This window comes from Orbicella faveolata, unplaced genomic scaffold (genome assembly GCF_042242905.1).
Source record: "Orbicella faveolata isolate gen_17 unplaced genomic scaffold, um_ofav_v1 contig_1, whole genome shotgun sequence".
NCBI classification, from domain to species: Eukaryota; Metazoa; Cnidaria; class Anthozoa; order Scleractinia; family Merulinidae; genus Orbicella; species Orbicella faveolata.
Window position 1 is genome coordinate 39,147,501 of NW_028301536.1, and position 17,225 is coordinate 39,164,725.

Sequence of the window (17,225 nt, forward strand, 5' to 3'; positions counted from 1 at the left end):
TATGAAAAACCCAGCCTTAGTCAATGTTAATAATGTGAAATAACGGAGCCGAGTAACATTGCAGATATAGTTGAGGCCTTTATTATTGTGGTTTGATCTTTTCTTAACAGTAATTTAGTGAATCAAGGAGGTAATGTGGACAAAAGAGATGTTAGTGACTCTGCTGGTGTGACATCTAAACTCAGTGACATGCAGAATGCTATTGAGTCTCTGACTCATTCAGTCAACACTGTAGCAACTAAACAACAAGTAAGAATGCTTATCCTAAGATTTTCTTTCAAGTCTGGACAACTTTCTGCTTGAACTTTGCAGTTTGAGTAACAGTCCAAAGGAAAAAACCAAAAACCCAAAGGAAAAGAACTCAAGAAGCATATTAACCTTTTCCGTCCCCAGAAAGCACCTGCTACATGCTGTACGCAAGCAACCCGTTAAGGTGGCTGAAAACAGTTTCCAGCACCTTCCAAGAAGTAGATTTTGATGGGTCATTATTTCCTCTCTTTATCAGTTTATGCTACAATCATGGTGTCAAAAAACTGCCCAATCATTGCTGAACACGGTATCATTTTGGTGACACAATAGGTTACCATAGCAGCAGCATGACCTGCTAAAACACCCTTAATTTTGGCTGTAAGTACTTATAATTTAAAAAGGGCATGGTGAAACCAGCTTTTATTATCGAATTTTGGTAGGCAGGATAAGATGTAACTTATGGCAAAGTTTGAAAAAAGTTATGATCATGGGGTTCATTGCCACCTTAACTTTTCGAAAATTTTCATGACTAACTCTTTACTTCTGACTTTTTTCCAGATGATTGGAGGGCAGGAGAAGAAAGACTGTCCCCCACCCCCTCCCATGCCCCAGTGTATAGGTCCTGGATATTTCGTGGTTTTAATCGTAGCTCAATTATTTATGTTGATTGGTTACATTGGATACAAGAATCAAAAGGAGGCTGCTGCAAAAAAGTTCTTTTAGGATTCTATCTTGAATTACCTTTCTACAAGCTACTCTGGTTTCCATAACACAGACACTTGTGGGATGTTTGGAATCAATTGAAATTATTGCCCCAGGGCTGTTAGCGGGCTTGAATTGATCGCCGCGCAGTTAAAATAAACTTATACATTCATTGAAAAGTTTTAAAAACTTTTGTACTACGTACATCAAGCGATATTGAAAAGACAACTGAGCTGCTCTAAGGCTTTGATTGGTATCAATACATTCCTTAATAGGGAATTTAGCCGTTATATTAAAACGTTAGTCTTTTTAAAGATTTGACAGCTTATCATCTGAGTGTTGATTACAAACCATGCTGTTAGCAGCTTTTATCTAGTTTCTTGTTACATGCTACAAAACCAACGATACCTCGTCATTTGTACATGTTGTATGCATCAAGGTGTGGTCGTGTGTGTATAGGAGGAAAAGCGTTTTCTGAACAACATTGAATGGGACTTGTTTAGTATTCCACATGGTATATTTATATCATTAATTCATTATTAATCTCGCGTCTTTTATTCGAATTAAACCTAAGTGACCGCCTTAATATACTTAATTAACTCAGAGATGGATATATTGGTCGAGGGAGATGTTTAGACTGAGAGGTTTTGCAATATAAAACTAACACTGACCCAAAAAGATCATGGCAGTCATGAAAAAATAACCAAACTATTTCGAGATTTTTGGTTTAAAAATTGAGTGGAAAAGAGAGAGTACGACGTGAACTGTCTGTTTAAAAAAATTTCAAGCTCATTTCTTATTAGCTTTGAAAGTTATAATAGGATAATTTTCAGAGGACAGCTATACAATCGTATTATATAATACGTACCATTGTCAGTTTTACGATAACTGCAGAAAATTCTCGCGCGCTCATGGGCAAATTTTCATTGTCAGTAAGCGGACAGACAAATGAATTTATAATTTATGCGATGCGTCAACGAGTGAGAGCGGGCATTTTGACAATTTGTTATCGTAAAAAAATAAACGTCAGTCTGCGGATCCACTCGCCTATCGCCTCGTGGATCCACAGCTACTTTGACAATGTCATGACGAGATTCATGATCAGTAACAGGACAGACGTCTAAAAAACTAGTCAACTCGTTAGCTTTGTTATTCCAGCACAATCTGCGCTATGCTTAATTTCTTCTCTGGTTCTTTCGTTCTTGTTATTTTAACTATATTTCTATCAGCTCATGACTCGCATCTGTATTCTCTTTTATCGTTAAAATAAATTTTGGACTTGATGTTTGTTGGTTCTTTGTGTATTGCACTTCTGCCAGTGGAAAGTGTTCAGTACCCCATGATTGTTTACGTGCATCTATTTTATTGCCAGATTTGGTAAAATTCTGGCAATAAAATCTGCGTATGACAAGCCTCTAGCCCAAGGGCATTTTGAAGTCAAGGTTTAGACCTTTCTGTCAAACGAAAACCGGCTTTTTTTAAACATGTCTTTTAAAACTGAATTTGGTCGGAGCATATCATTAAGAACTGGCAACTGTCGCCGGAAGGAGATTTTAGAGCTGCAAGTCTCAAAATGGTCATGAGTACAACTTATATTTTGGAAGATGCCGTGGCAATCAACAACGGTTTCGCCATGATTTTAGGAAGGAGGCGGGGTGGGTTACGGTCGTTTCGCCCGAAATTCCGTTCGCCCGAACAAAAAGTCGTTTCGCCCGGACTCGAAGTCGATTCGCCCGGTATATTCTATGAAGATGTAAGTCATAATATGTAAGTCGATTTATAGAATATGAGTCGTGTAGCGCGATCAAAACTATTCCCGATCGATATAATGACATGCATCACGTTGTCAGAAATGAATACTGAACATGCAAATTTCTTCTAAGCATGCACGAAACCCAATTAAACCGGCCCGGTGCAATAGCTGAGGCAAAAAAAAAAAAACACTTCAACATACTGTAATGCAACAATTTATTGAATATGATCAATAGACCTATTTGCGTGATACTACGATAAATACTTCTAAGTCTATATAAACCTAATCTTACCTATTTACAATTGTATATTATAATTCCTAACCGAATCTCAACCTATTTAAAACTATAACGACGTGTACGGTATAAATATGTTGACTACTAGCGAACAATAAATTATTCGTAACCGAACCTTAACCTATTTAAAACTATAACGATGTGTACGGTATATGTATTGACTAATAGCGAACAATGAATTATTTCTAACCGAACCGTAACCTATTCAAATCGAACCATTTAAATCTATCGCGACACGAAGGTATAAATATATTGACTGATAACACTTAAACTGAACGGACTGGTCCATTAAGATGGCTGCATGCCTTTAGTAACTGTTGAGCGGTTTTTCCTTGGAGGCGTAATCGTCCCAGAGATCAAAATACTTGGCCTGAAGGCGGTGATAGGTTTTTCTTTGTATACGTTTTAACTTTCCGTCAGAGACGAGTCTAACCTGAAGCGCGGAAAGCGAGTGGTTTAGGGGTGGCCGAGTGGTTTAGGGCGCTGGATTTGAAATCTGGACGTCCCGGTTTCGAATTCTCCACCTTAACGTGATCTGGATTTGTTCTTGGTAGTCCCGGGATCAACTCCTCCACCGCGTTGTGGTCAGCGCGTCTTCCACTACCAGTTTGGGATTCTTTATAGTTTATATTGGTTATCTATTTACAGTGTCCCCAATTAGCACAAAAGTGCTAAAACATTTGACACTCGAAGTAATTCATTTATTTTATTTGTCGTGAAACTTATTGGTAGTAATAAACACTGCGAAATTAGCCCTTACTGGCAAGTTTTCCTGAATTTTCACCAGCCATTTTGCAAAGGAATGTGTACATAGGTTTGACGGTCACTAAAAGGAATGTGACAAACACGGAGTTGTTTCAATGAAGAGTCAATGAAACTGCTTAACTTGAAAAAGAAATATCTGGAGTTGTGAAGTGTAGTAATGAATTAATAAAATAATCATAATAAATGCAACAAGTGAGGAAACAAAGGAGACCAAGTTCATAGCATATTTTAATCAACAGCTGAACATTTGTTTGTTCCGTTGCTCTGTTGCTGTTACACGTTCATTTGTAAGTTAAAAATGATTGCCGAGTAAGCAATACAAGAAATTTTCTCCTCATCATCTTAAAAGTCGTCGCGAAAGAAATTAAACGCCTGTTTAAGTGTTACGGGTCCGCCACAAACATCAAATATTTTAGCACTTGGTTGTTACCTTCAAAATCTAGTTGCTGTGAGGAGCACACAACGACGATTTTCTCTCAAATGCTTTGAAACGCTGTTTTACGCTATCTGGAGTTCTTTTAAGGCTCTGTATAGGTTAATTTTAGGCTGCGCTATAAACGTATTGTCTGTTAGGTTATTTTAAGGGAACTTGAAGGGCCCTTGTCAGCCATACCTTTGTTTTTTGTTTACATGCGAGAGTTTGGCTAATACATTTTATTCGGAGCATGTCGAAACGAAGGAAACTACTGTGAAACTACTAAAGATAATTGAAGATACTTTCAGGAACACAACTTACAGTAAGGCAAAAAAATTTCGCTTCACCATGCAATATCAATAATTTAGAGGGCACAGAAAATGGCAGAGGCTGACTTGGGTCCTTTAATTTGAGTCTCGACCTTTTTCGGTACCCAAAATGACATTTTTACCCATCCGAAAGCGTCAGACATTAACTCCTATCACGGGAACTCGAGGTGACAATTCTCTTAAGAAAATCAGAGGGGATTTAAAAAGCCTTCCTGTGCTAATCAGAAGTCCATATGGAATTTTTCTGGATTGGAATCCCTAATATGTACGATGAAATTCGTGAAATGAAGGGACCAAAGAACTCAAAACTTGCATCGCCTATCTAGAATCGCAAAAAGTGATCATCGTGATAATATCTAGCCTACAGAACAGGCGGTTTAGCGCAGTATTTTTCGCTGCTTCTTCTCGCTCACACTCTGTCCGTCTTAACCACCTGTTTGTAAGCTAACAATTTCTAGCTAATTTCTGGCAGTAAGGTTAAACTAAACATTCATACACACTTTATTTATTCCAGATGCAAACTAGATATACAAGTAATTCATTCCATAATTTGACTAATTTAACAATCCTGATAAAAAACGAATGTTTATAACAATCAAGTTTTGCGGGTTTGACATGAAGTTTCTACGAAGCAATTAGATTATGAGCTCGAGATTTCAGTCTATCGCGTGTGCGCCCTCGTCAACTATTAACGCATAGAAATCGAGAGCTAATAATCTAATTGTTTTAGCATAAATCTACTAGTCGTTCAAAACTTTATCACAGACACTTCCAAAATGCGAAGCGGCCGTCATTTTGTTAAGGTGATTCCCTATTAAAAGAACCCGCCATAGATTTCCGATGAAACGTGGTATGCTGTTGTTACAGGACAAGGAGATATTAAAAACGTAGTAAAATAGGGGGTCACAGTGCTTGTTTTCACGTCACAATGCTGACAAATACGGTTATTTAGGTGACCTTTGGTAATCTTCAGGCGTAACAAATAAGCTCGATTATTTTTCAATGCAGCGTGTTATATCACACAGAGTTTGAGTTTCTTTGATTTTTGCGCTGTTGGGCCCGTCATGTCTCCCTCTGTAGTATTTATTTCATTTGCAAAAAAAGTAGCCATAGATTTCTGCTAATTTTTTTTCTCAGTTATTGAGGATATTCTTCTCATTGAAATTATGAAATAAAACAGTGGGGGTCACCGTGCTCGTTTAAGGTTACAGTATACCTTCGGGTCGGCAATTTTCTTCAAATTTGGATTTTTGGGTCAAAATAGTGGTCGAAGAATAATCTCTAATTTCTGAAAAAAAAATTTGGCTAAATATTGGCGGAGAAATGGCGGTTTTACGTTTTCACCGGAAGTAAAAGTTTACCTCTTGATTGACAGCCCTATAGCGCGTATGCAATCAACCGAGACGATTTTCGCGGGAATTACCTATATGGATGTCACGAATTGACTACTCAGTTGATCAGCATTGTTGTTCTGACTACCCAGCATCTTTGGTATTAGGCGTGTCTCTATTAAGTTATAAGTAAACATAGACCACGTTTAAACCATGGACCAGTTCGAAAAAGTGAAAACAGCGAAGAACGAATGAAAATACATCAATGAGTGAAGAAGCGAAAGTTCGCCACGCGGATGAAGCTATAGTTATCGTATAAGGCGGGCAAATATTCGTGGTAAGAGAAAAGAAAGGTTCTGTAAAAATTTCGGAACTTGACAGCAATAGCAGGGATGCTGACAGAGACTCTTCTGATGAGTCCGATATCGACGAATCGTCGGACTCATTGAGACCATTTGAAATATTATCCATGCACAGTTGCTCACACACAGTTGCTCTCCGCGCTTTCTTTTGTTTGTTTCCTTCGCTCAGCCACTCTAGCGTTCGTATCCTTTTTAGTCTTCTCTATGTTGCCAGACCAGCTTCAAGAAAAACCGAGCTACAGAAAAATTATCTCTCTGCCTTCGGTTCCTTGAGCGCATTGCGAAACACAAGAGTTTTTTAGAGATTCGCGCGTAAATTTCACCAGGAGGTTAACGGTAGTAAACTTTCCCTGCACTGATTGGCTTAGTTATCTGAGAACCCAGTTGAAGGCGTTTGTGGGCGGAGTTTGTTTGCGAAGCAGAAAATTTTTCTTAACGCTGTTTCTCGAATAAATTTTTTCACTTGAAGCAGACACTTTAAAGAGTTATAACTCAAAGGGAATTTGTTCAATTGCTCTTAAATTTGGACAGTGGCTAGTTTAACATATAAACTACAAAAGTGTGTCTGGGAATTGTTAATTTCGAAATACTTTTTCTTCGAGAGCGATTTTTGTACGATCACTCCACATTTTTTTAATCCTGTTTCGAAAATGTTCTGTAACTTTTTACTGCAATTGAATATGCCAAAACGCAGACACGTTTTTTAAGCGCTTTGGGCCCTGAAACCGAGGAAAAAATTAAATTGGCGAAAAACGAAATTCGCTTTGACTTGTAGCTTTCGAAAGGTGATTCGGGCGCTCGCATTTAGTGGTCGTGAAAAATTCGACAATTCATTTTCTTTCAAAATTCTTGGTATAGTTTGATAGCCAGCCCCATAAGCTTTAATTTGATATAGGGTTTAGGTATCTACAGCTTAAACTGCACGCGCTACATCGCTTGCGCGCGAGACACCCCTGAAGGTATACTGTAACCTTAAGAGAAAAGGAGCATTTATTTCGCTTTATAATAAAGTTTCCATACAACGGGCACTCTGATTGGCTGAAAGAGCGTGCTTTATCAGAGAACAGAGCACGGGTTGATGACGGTAAGTTGGCTTTCAAATTTTTGCTTCGGAATTTTGACAAATTTGACCCAAATTAAACATACCCTGTGATTCAGACAAACGCAATGGAAACGAGCTATTTGTCTGTAGTAAATATGGCTCACAGAGACCATTCGGTTAGCAACAGTGGTGTTAAAACTGTACTAAAATAAGAAGTTTTGCTAGATTCCCGCCGACAAAACACGCAGCGAAATAAACAAATTCTCAACCTAAACAGTGCTTCGATAAAAGACATTATATTTGTTACGAAGGCAGAAATTATACTTAAGAAGTAAAACAACGACAGAAAACAACAACTAAACTGTCTCTGTTTACGATGAGAAGCTTTGTTTTTGTAAAAATGCTTAATTGCTCAAACAACACTTACATGTAATGTAGTAATGCTCGTTCTCCGGTCATCGCAGCGAAGTGAACCGACGAGTGGTCAGTGCAAAGCTTGCTCTAATATTCTCTTCTGTGCTTGGAGTAGAACCAGTGGGAGCCGTTTAGTCTTTCTAACTCTTACGCTAGTTCGGGCAATCTTGCTGCATGCGGCTACAAGCCGTAAATAACTGTAGCTCCGTTCAAATTCGACTCGGCATTTTGCATTTTCATCCGCAGGCTTTGAGCTCCGCGTTTCGTAATTTCCACTGGAAAAGTGCACGTTTTCATGGGCCACAATATGGCCGTATTCCTCTGGACTATAAACCTTCACCTGCATTTAGATCCGTATTTAAAATTTAACTGAAAAGCAAACTTCGAAGGCATCGTTCTTCTCTCGAAAGCCGCTCAAACTACTCGAAACTGAAAGCTTAGCTGAAGGCCAGTTTGTGATTGACAGCTGTCGCTTCGTCAGCCAATCAAATTATTTGAACAATTCTAACAAGGATTCTGATTGGCTTATTTTAGCGTGCTTTATCAGAGAACAGTTCACGGCTGACGCCACTTTTGCTCGTTTGGAAAATAAAGTTTGGTTTGAAAAAATTCAGCCAAATTCGTGAGGAAATTATCGGATTCTTTATCATAAAACAAATAAAGAAGCCTCGACTGTGCTCTGTTCTGTTGTAAAGCACTTAGGAAGCGGTAGAGCACTCAAGAAGTAGGGAAAAACACTCGACTACGTCTCGTGTTTTCCCCTACACTTCTTTCGTGCTCTACCGCTTCCTAAGTGCTTTACAACAGAACAGAGCACAGTCGAGGCTTCTTTATTTGTTAATTCGAGTTTAGTTTGAGGAAATCTTTCACGTTTTGTACGCGCACGCGCTCATGTGCGCGCGCTGATGACGCGAAAATCGTCCGCAGTAGGGATGCGCAATGCAATACTAATAAGGAATCACTTTAACAAGCGCACACTGCTACACTACTCACTATCTATCAACAATTGGTATCACCCAACTAGTGGACTAATGCAAATCCTGCATTTTGATTGGCTACGCTACTAGGGGACTATTAGTAATAGTCATCGAGTAGCGAAATTGGCGCCATCGAGCGTGACGCTTTCTTTCGTTTTATTCCCAAATAAATATTTCTTCAACTTGCATTTGCTAACTTTATTATTACCTTTTCTGTCCGACTAGTTGGGTGATACTAAAACAATTAGACCCTTCGCCCTCAAGGGCCTCGGGTCAATAGCCCATTCGGCTTCGCCTCATGGGCTATTGATCCGTAGCCCTTGCGGGCTACGGGTCTAATTGTTAACTATTCCACGAGCGTGCGTTGGATACGAGTTGGCTATAATCATCTCATATCCAACAAGCGCAAGTGCCATAATTGTTTCATTAAAAACGCCCCCAAAATATAGAAAACTAAACAAAAAATAAAAGTTAAAAGGCCCCAAAAACTCACGTGTACTCTTACCATATTTGTAGAGCATGGTATAATGGCTCATAACCCATGATGGCTAAGCCAATGAGAACTCTTGAAATGCATTTTCCAATGATCCAGTTTTTAATAACACAGAATAGATAGGGTTGGGGAGGTCCTCCTGAAAAAGTGGAGCATCTATAATCGGGTCGATTATCTCTCTATAGATCTTCGGCAAAGAAGATGAATATCAAATTCCCTTCCATACTTTCCCCTAACAACGAACTGAAATGTAACAGTTCACTCTCTATTTACCGTCCCAAATTGACAGTTTAGAATTGTTCCTTTCTCCACATACTAGACATTTATATGTTACTGAACTAGTGCGAGGTCCACATGGGGGGAATGGGGTGGGGTGGGAGGGGGGCATGGGGAAAATATGGAGCGAGCTTCAAGTGACCTCCATAAATTTGCACAAAAGAAAAACAAGACCAATGGGACCAAACAAGCCAGCTCAATAATGTATTCACTAATTTATAATAATTCTTTTAAAATTTTGCAGATAATGCATTCATTAAACCCACTTCCAGTTATAACCTGCCAAGCATATAAATTTTTCAAAACAAAAAATAGTCTGCCAAATTTTAAATTTCCTTGTGACACCAGTACATGTACAATTTAAATCTAATACCCTCAAAAGAAATCCCTTTTTCTTTAAAGTGCTTCTCCATTAACTCATTAAACAATTCTTGGAAAGCCTTCTTATCACTTTCACTGCCACCAGCTATTATTGAATAAGAAGCAAAATGCTTATAGGCTTGATCAAAAGAACTTGCCTGTAAGCAATTTTCAAAGCTGATACACTCTTCTGGGGTGCTAAACAGATGCTGTGAGAGGAGACTGAAGACTTCTTTCCAATTTTCAAAGTGAGGGAAAACTAGAGAATTTCCCTCATCTAAAATCCTCAAAAAGTTGAAAAGGTCTTTTTCCCATGGTACAGATACGTCTAAAAGACTCCACATCAATCCAAAGGAACCATTTGGGACAAGCACTCGGTGGATCTCTTCCAAAGCTGAACGGTTTGTGAACCAGTGAAAACTTTGAACAGCAATTACAACATCCACACTTGCATCAGGAAGAGCTGTAAACAATAATTCCTTGTGATCAAGTTTATCATTTAAGCTCCTAAAATTTATCTAATATATGTATATATGAGCGTTTTCTGGAGGGGTTGAGAGAAAACCAATCTCTGCTAAAATTTGACACAGATACCATATCTAAGATGTTTTAGTGAAATGTGAACCTTACAAAGGGTCCTCGCATGAAAGAACACTCTGTCAAGGATAATATTTCTGCTTTAGTTTTGTGGCAATCATTGTGAATTTCAAAATGTTGGTACATATGTCTGGAAATAAGAAATCTTCTGAAACTGCTCATACCTTTGAAAGGTTATGTCACCTGAGATGACTGTCATTGGCTTAAGACTGGTACATAGTTATACATGAAATACAAGTGACAAGTGGGATATTTCAAGTATACCACGCGAAAGCGTTGCATAACTATTATACCATGCCATAGGAAATACAGTGGCCAACACAATCAATGCAACACGTTTGCAGTGCATGATAAGAATTGGTTGGATGTAATACCATCGAAGACACAACGGCTTTCCTGTATTGCGATTGGCTGTATTTTCTATGGCATGTTATATATAGAAATTTATATCTTGTGACAACATTTCTCAGCTGATATAGATTCATCATCATCGTCATCTCTTCTCATCTCGTCAGTACGTGCATAAGGCCATTGATGTGGATTGCAAATAGATTAAGTTTTTAAGTCTTCTACCAAACCAGGTAGACCGCAAATTCAAAGACAAGCATGACAGTTGACTGTGGCGCCAAACATCAATGATTTTGGTCACTTGGCTTTGTTTGTCAAATCCCTAAGGTGAATGCACTTGCTCACATTCCTTTCTCCTTGCTGACTTCACCAGTTTAGTTTGTTGTTTGCACTTCAGAGTCAACCATTTAATGGGACCCCACAATGCTACAAATTATGAAAATCCTGATGCCAAGTCTCCGCTTTCCACAATGATGGGGTCTAAAATACTTTCTCTTAAGTTTTCATCTATGGATTTCCCGCACAATAGAGTTTGCCCTTTACTGTTTACAGAATATGCCATTGTTCAATCACGCTCTGGAATGTGACCACATGCATTCATCTTTTCGGTTTGACAAACAAAGCCACATGACCAAAATCATTGACGTTTGGCACTGAAGTCAACTGCCACGCTTGTCTTTGAATTCGCGGTCTACCTGTTTCGGTAGTATTTTGATGATCCCTTCCCAGTTTCATTCCCAGGGTTTCTCTTCCTGTGCATACATTTTTCACCTTATTATTTGGTTAGTGATATTTCACTAACCAAATAATAAGGTGAAACATGTATCATCACACAGGAAGAAAAACCCTGGGAATAAGACTGAGGTGGGATCATCAAGATAGACTTAAAATATTAATCCATTCACATGGTATATTGCTTGGTCCAGATGGTCAAAAAAAAAAACAACTCCTATTAAATGGCCACCCTTAGAGAAATGGATAGTGGCTGCTTAAAGGGGGCTGGCTGCTTTATAGAGGTAAAAACAATAGATGAACCCTTAACGAGACTTTGATTACTGGCCACCTAAGAGGGGTGGCTGTTTGCCACCCAATAGGGGTGGTACAATAACAGTGGGAAAACAAGGGAATTTGTCAATGATCATGAGACAGGTCAAAGAATACAGTATCAACTTTCACTGAGTGAGCAAGCTCTGAGGCCATGTTTGTAAGCAGCTCAGCCAAAATTCAGAATAAATAAGTGTTATCCCCACCGCACCTTAGCTTGTGAGCAAGCTCTGTTGAGTAGTCCACTCCTCCCTCCCTTCGCCCCCCCCCCCCCCCCGCCCCTTCCCCTCTCCCCACCGCCACCCTCGTCCTCCGCTATGTGATCCCGTGAGTCACCAGATGTTTTTGTTACTTACGTATTTTCTCGGCAGCGCATTGGATAATTTCCGTTTCAGGTACCATCAGTTTAAATTGTTGACACATGCTCTGCAAAGGTTCACTCGCAATCACTTTGACTTTCTTCCCCGTCAACAATTTTACCATGACTCGAGTAAATTTTCCTGTTCCACAACCGAGTTCCAAGATCGTGAATGGCCGATTGCCTGTTGTGTTTGACGCCTCATTGTCTGTAACACCAAGTTTCTGTAGCAAGAATTCCACTGCCTCTACAGGATAATCCGGTCGTACTTTTTCATAATTGGCAGCTGAAGCAAAAGCTTTTCGCGCAACATTGGCAACAACTTCACTCATTTTGATAAGATGGGTCACTGATACACTTCATGTTAGCATACATAACCGATAAAGCTAAAACGCATCGTTCCCAGTCTCTCTTGACGAGCCTGAATGTTTCACCTGGCGTCTTCCTTTCTTTCTTCTTCGCCGTCCTGGGTTTCTGTCACTAATCCACCTACATCGAGTGCTGTGTCCTCGGAATCATACCTCATACGTAACTATAAACCTTCATTACTGTTCCTTTCGTGCTGTTATGTTGTATTTTAGGGGAAGAATAGTTCTGCCGAGAATAAATATGTGGAATATTAGAGGCTTTAGCGTTCTTTAGGTTGTTTGTCAGTCTCTAATATTCTCCGTGACTTGTCGGAAGTGTTTACTTGTTCTTAGCGTTCATATGGCATCAGATGTAATCAGGAGAGAGCTATTTATCAAGGGGTTTTTAACCTACACTACTTTCCGGCTTGGAAAGTACTAGTCTTAGTCTGCAAATGTTACTTTCCATTTCAAAACTTAAGCTAACCCGTAACCGACCTAATTGAACTGAACTTAATTTTTCCATACGCTGCAATTTAGTTTAGGAGCAGGAGTTCAAAATGTCAGTGTGATTTGATGATACCCAGTCTTGTAGGGAAATGTAACAGGCCTCAGTGGACCTCCATTTGTTTATCCCCCCTTAAATTGAAGACATTTTCTGAGGGTTTGGAAATGTATTTCTGATGTGTTTGCTCCAGCTTTAACTCTTTGAATGCCAAATATTTGGCGGTATACATCCCACATGTGCTGTCCCTCTTTGGCTTCTCTGTGGAATACAGTTTTAATACAGTTAAGTCATTTAGCAAATAGAGTTAGCAGTCTGTGTTAAAATGTATGTCTAATTTACGTTTTGGTCAAACAACTTCCTGAGCTTTTTTGGAAATCTTTTCTAACCATCTGAAATATTTGAAAAATGATCAGAAAGAGACAATTTTTGGAAATCTATAGGAAGTAAATGAAAATATGGTAGAAATAGTCACAGATTACTCTTCTACTGATGTTTGTTGCTTAAAATGAACTAAGGATTGGTAATTCCTAACTTATTTGCTTGTCAAAGTTGCAGAAAGTTGAAATAATAATCAAAGATGTCTCATACACCAGCCAAGATTGTTCTCAAGAGTACAACAACCAAGACGCTGAATGATCGGTGAGCAATGTACCATGTGCCTTGCTGTGCATGGTATTATAGTACCTTATATCTGGCTTCATGCATTCAGTCACATTGTGGCTACTAGATAAGCCTAAAGAGCTTTATGAGCTTCATAAGTGTCATCATTGATGTTAATAGAATACCATGGTCCACAATTCAGGCCATACAAAAATAATAGTTGCCAGGGCATTATGCACTGCCCATAGAAATGCTGTGGCTATAAAGTTGGTTAAAATTAGTTTGTTGTGTGAAAGTGAAATGCATACAAGTTTGCACTGAGAGTGCAATTGCATTGAAGCCAGTCACATAATGCAAGGTACAAATTCCCCCTCTCCATCCATCTTCTGAAGCTTCACCGAAATGGCCAAAAAGCAAGTCCGCTCGTCACCACAAGTCACCATCACTGGAGTCCGAAGCAATCAGTTTCAGATGTCACAAGCCTCCGTAAAGAATCGCCGCCTTGCAGCACAGATGGCCAACAGACCGGGTGTCCAAGCAGCCCTTGGAGGAAACACTTCAAGCCTTAAAAGTCGACTTGGTTCACCGACGAGGGGTAGAGGACGAGGTGGAAATGCAAAAGGACTGTTGAAAAACCGGCTGGGTTCTAGCCCAACTGTTGCAGGAGGAACTCGTGGTGGAGGACGTGGTGGTAGTTTTGGTGGTGGATTTAGGCGAGGTCGAGGTCTGGGTAGTAATTTACGTGGTGGTGTCCGTGGTAAAAGAGGTGCTGGTGGAGTTACCCGTGTTGGTCGTGGAATACAAGGTGCTGGACAAGGGGCTCGTGGTGGTAGAGGGGCAACTAGGGGTCGTGGTCGGGGACGTGGCCGAGGTGATAAGCCAGTGTCAAGAGATAAACTAGATGAAGAACTTGATAAATACATGTCCAAGACAAAAAGCCATCTTGATGCTGAACTGGATGAATATATGAAGCATGCAGAGGAAGACAATGAATAAGCCAAGTGTACTGGCAAGAATAAACACTCTAGAAAACATTGACAACATTATATGGCTGTCATGAACTGGATGAAATTACCAGCAATGTGAACATTTGCTCTATTGTAGCTTTTATCTTCAGACAAGGCTTATAATTTGTGATCGTGTTTGCAACAGACCAAGGATGGTGCACATGTTTAACTTCTATACTGAAGAACTTTGTTTTACTTTGTATTTTCTAAGAACAGACATTTCAGTTATTGAATGTGGACCTACTTGCATGCTATATATAATACTGGTGCTATTGTATTGTACAAACAAGTATTTTTATTTGACTGCTGAAGTGCAGGAAAAGTCATATAGCATTATACTGTATATAATTATTTGTAATGTTATGAATAATGCATGTGTTATGACTAGCCTTTTTTTTTCAAGCTGGATCTTCACTATTTAAGGCACTTTGCAGTGGTGTTACAACATTACATGACTAACTGTCCTTCGTGTCTGCATAAAACCAATACCGTACTTGCTCTATCATTCGGCAATTCCTCTCTTGTTTTAGCAATATTGTTTTCTGTTTCCATAATGATTATAATTTGATACTGAGTTTTATCTACTTCAGTTATTAATTTATTTTACCTCGAAGGGGAAAGGGGTTCACAGGAACCTACTTTTTTCTGTGAAAAAACCATTGAGCTAAATGCCTTGAATAGTGTAGGTCTTAGCAGTTAGAAAATGTTTATTCTTTTATTTATCAAACATTGTGAGACATTTGATCAGTAATTAATTATGTTGTACAGGAAACATTTTGTTAGGATAGCCAAAACAAATGTGGTTCCATAATCAGTAGAACACAAAAATTGCTGCTAATCATACTGGATGCAATTAGTGATATCTTGAGTTTTTTGTTGAGCATCTCAAGTTGACGGAAAGCAATATTGTTATAACTTACAGTTTCCTAGATGTACTATTTCCCTTTACTACAACATTTTAAGTCTTGAGATTATACATCTTCTGCAGTTAGTCTCTTAGATTTTTTTAGTCAGATGGATTATATGAGTTTTCTTTTAAACTTTGTGTCTTTGTAGATGTACTAGAAAGCATACTGCTTCTTAAACTGAGCCATTGTGAATGATTGTCATAGAACCAAAGCTGGGAGAGTGAATTGCAAAAATTAGTTATTTTTGTTGGTTTAGACGTAATCAAATATTTTAACAGTAGCCTTCATTTGCAGGAAAATATGCTTGGCCATGGACATTATCAGTTCCGAGAAGTGAACATCGAGGAAAACTGGGGGCTTCAAGGAACAGAAATGTCTATGGTCAAATATCGGAGCATATTTTTAAAGTCATATGAGGTTATTGTGTTATTATCCTGCAATTATTTTTTGCGATGTGCAGAATTTGAAAATTGGGGAATATCACTTGGAATAGGGGTTGCTCAGAGTCTGGAATTCTTGAAAAGTATGGAAATCTGCAAACTAGTTTTCAAGAGCTGGAAAAAGTATGGATGATAGAGATTAAGTCTGGAAAAAGTTGGAAAAAATGGAGTTTTTTTCTGAGCTGCAGCAAGTTCTTTTAATCATTAATTGCTAAGTGAAGTCTTTGCCACTTGTCTAATTTCATAGGTTCAGTCACGGAAGAACTTTCTCTGTTCCCAGTGCATCAGGGTTAACATTTTTGAAATGTCCTGGTTAATTCAGTCTGGATGGTATGGGAAAAGTTTTGAATTCTGGATACAAACGTTTGTATAAACTCAGTTGGATATTCCGAGTTTAAGCTGGGGGCATATTCAGTCGTCGTGTGACGAGTTTTGATCGATCTTGTGTGAGCGAAAATATTTGCTGAATTATTACTGTAAGTATCCCTTTGAATATCAGGAATGGCAATGGAAACGTCCCAAATACCGTATAGCCTGCGTAGCAAGTGTTATTTTGAAAAGCACGCGAAGGGAAGGAAACTGCGAGCGAGGGTGAAAAAAACAAGGAGCACCCCCTTCTCACCTCTGCCCAATTTTTTGCTCACCCCAGATGCACTCGCTTTCTCGCTTGTTTGCTCGACCTCCCCGCCTGGAAAATGGAAACGAAACGTCTACTACGCAGGCCAAATAATTTAGAAAAAAGGTTTATATTATCATAAATATTAAAAGTAGAAATGACAAGACCCACATTTCACCGTTGCTCACCATAGAGTCTCCAGTAGCGCAACATTAATATTGACAACCCTTCTGTGTTGTGTGGAGTGAGGTGGATGGGTTGGGGGTGGGGGGTGGCAACCCTGGTGCAAGGGGGTACAAAGTCTGGGAGGCAGGATATGAGATTGCTATCGTCATTTGTCTTACCACCATGCAATTGAATCCCAATTTCAATCAAAATGGGTTTTAAGCCAACTCGTGATATCTGAAAAGGACGGTCAAAAAGATTTAGAAGAGTTTGTATGAAAGTGCGTGACACAACAAACATTTTACTGCAATCATTAACTTAGAAATAATCATTGACGTGGAATACTTGAGCTGGTTTGATCGTGCCTTTGATCGTAACTACTGAAAAAGTAAGAGTTCTAACAAAAAAAAAAAAAAAAAACTGAATGTGTTATGTCCGACATTGCTTTATAGGTAAAACTTCATTTCTATCAAATCAAACCAAATCCAGCTTTATTCCACGTCTCCTTACAGGTATCCAAAGCT

The 17,225-nt window shown here is 39.0% G+C and overlaps 3 protein-coding genes across 4 annotated transcripts in view; 2 read left to right on the top strand and 1 right to left on the bottom strand.

The window, feature by feature from the left end:
- The window catches only part of LOC110057262 (protein ERGIC-53-like), a 15,293-nt gene extending 13,059 nt beyond the window's left edge, over window positions 1–2,234 (top strand). The window contains exons 13-14 of the mRNA XM_089275924.1: window positions 111–249; window positions 808–2,234. Of these exons, the coding sequence (XP_089132050.1) occupies window positions 111–249; window positions 808–972 (304 nt within the window). The 3' untranslated portion in view covers window positions 973–2,234. The remainder of the gene's footprint in view (window positions 1–110; window positions 250–807) is intronic.
- Window positions 2,235–9,582: 7,348 nt separating this feature from the next.
- Window positions 9,583–12,460, bottom strand: LOC110057259 (uncharacterized). Its single transcript, XM_020763849.2, has 2 exons — window positions 12,109–12,460; window positions 9,583–10,226 (listed from the first exon to the last, which is right to left on the bottom strand). Exons 1-2 carry the CDS (start codon window positions 12,440–12,442, stop codon window positions 9,730–9,732), a joined length of 831 nt encoding a protein of 276 aa, XP_020619508.2. The 5' UTR covers window positions 12,443–12,460; the 3' UTR covers window positions 9,583–9,729.
- Window positions 12,461–12,511: 51 nt separating this feature from the next.
- On the top strand, window positions 12,512–15,612 carry LOC110057260 (uncharacterized). 2 transcript variants are annotated; one of them, XM_020763851.2, is made up of 3 exons: window positions 12,512–12,638; window positions 13,521–13,604; window positions 13,958–15,612. In XM_020763851.2, the coding sequence occupies exons 2-3, from the start codon at window positions 13,543–13,545 to the stop codon at window positions 14,559–14,561; spliced, it is 666 nt and encodes a 221-aa protein (XP_020619510.2). In that variant the 5' UTR covers window positions 12,512–12,638; window positions 13,521–13,542; the 3' UTR covers window positions 14,562–15,612. The 2 variants fall into 2 exon arrangements, with proteins under 2 accessions (XP_020619510.2, XP_020619509.2); XM_020763850.2 differs by having other exon boundaries at window positions 12,513–12,638; window positions 13,515–13,604.
- Window positions 15,613–17,225: the final 1,613 nt, after the last annotated feature.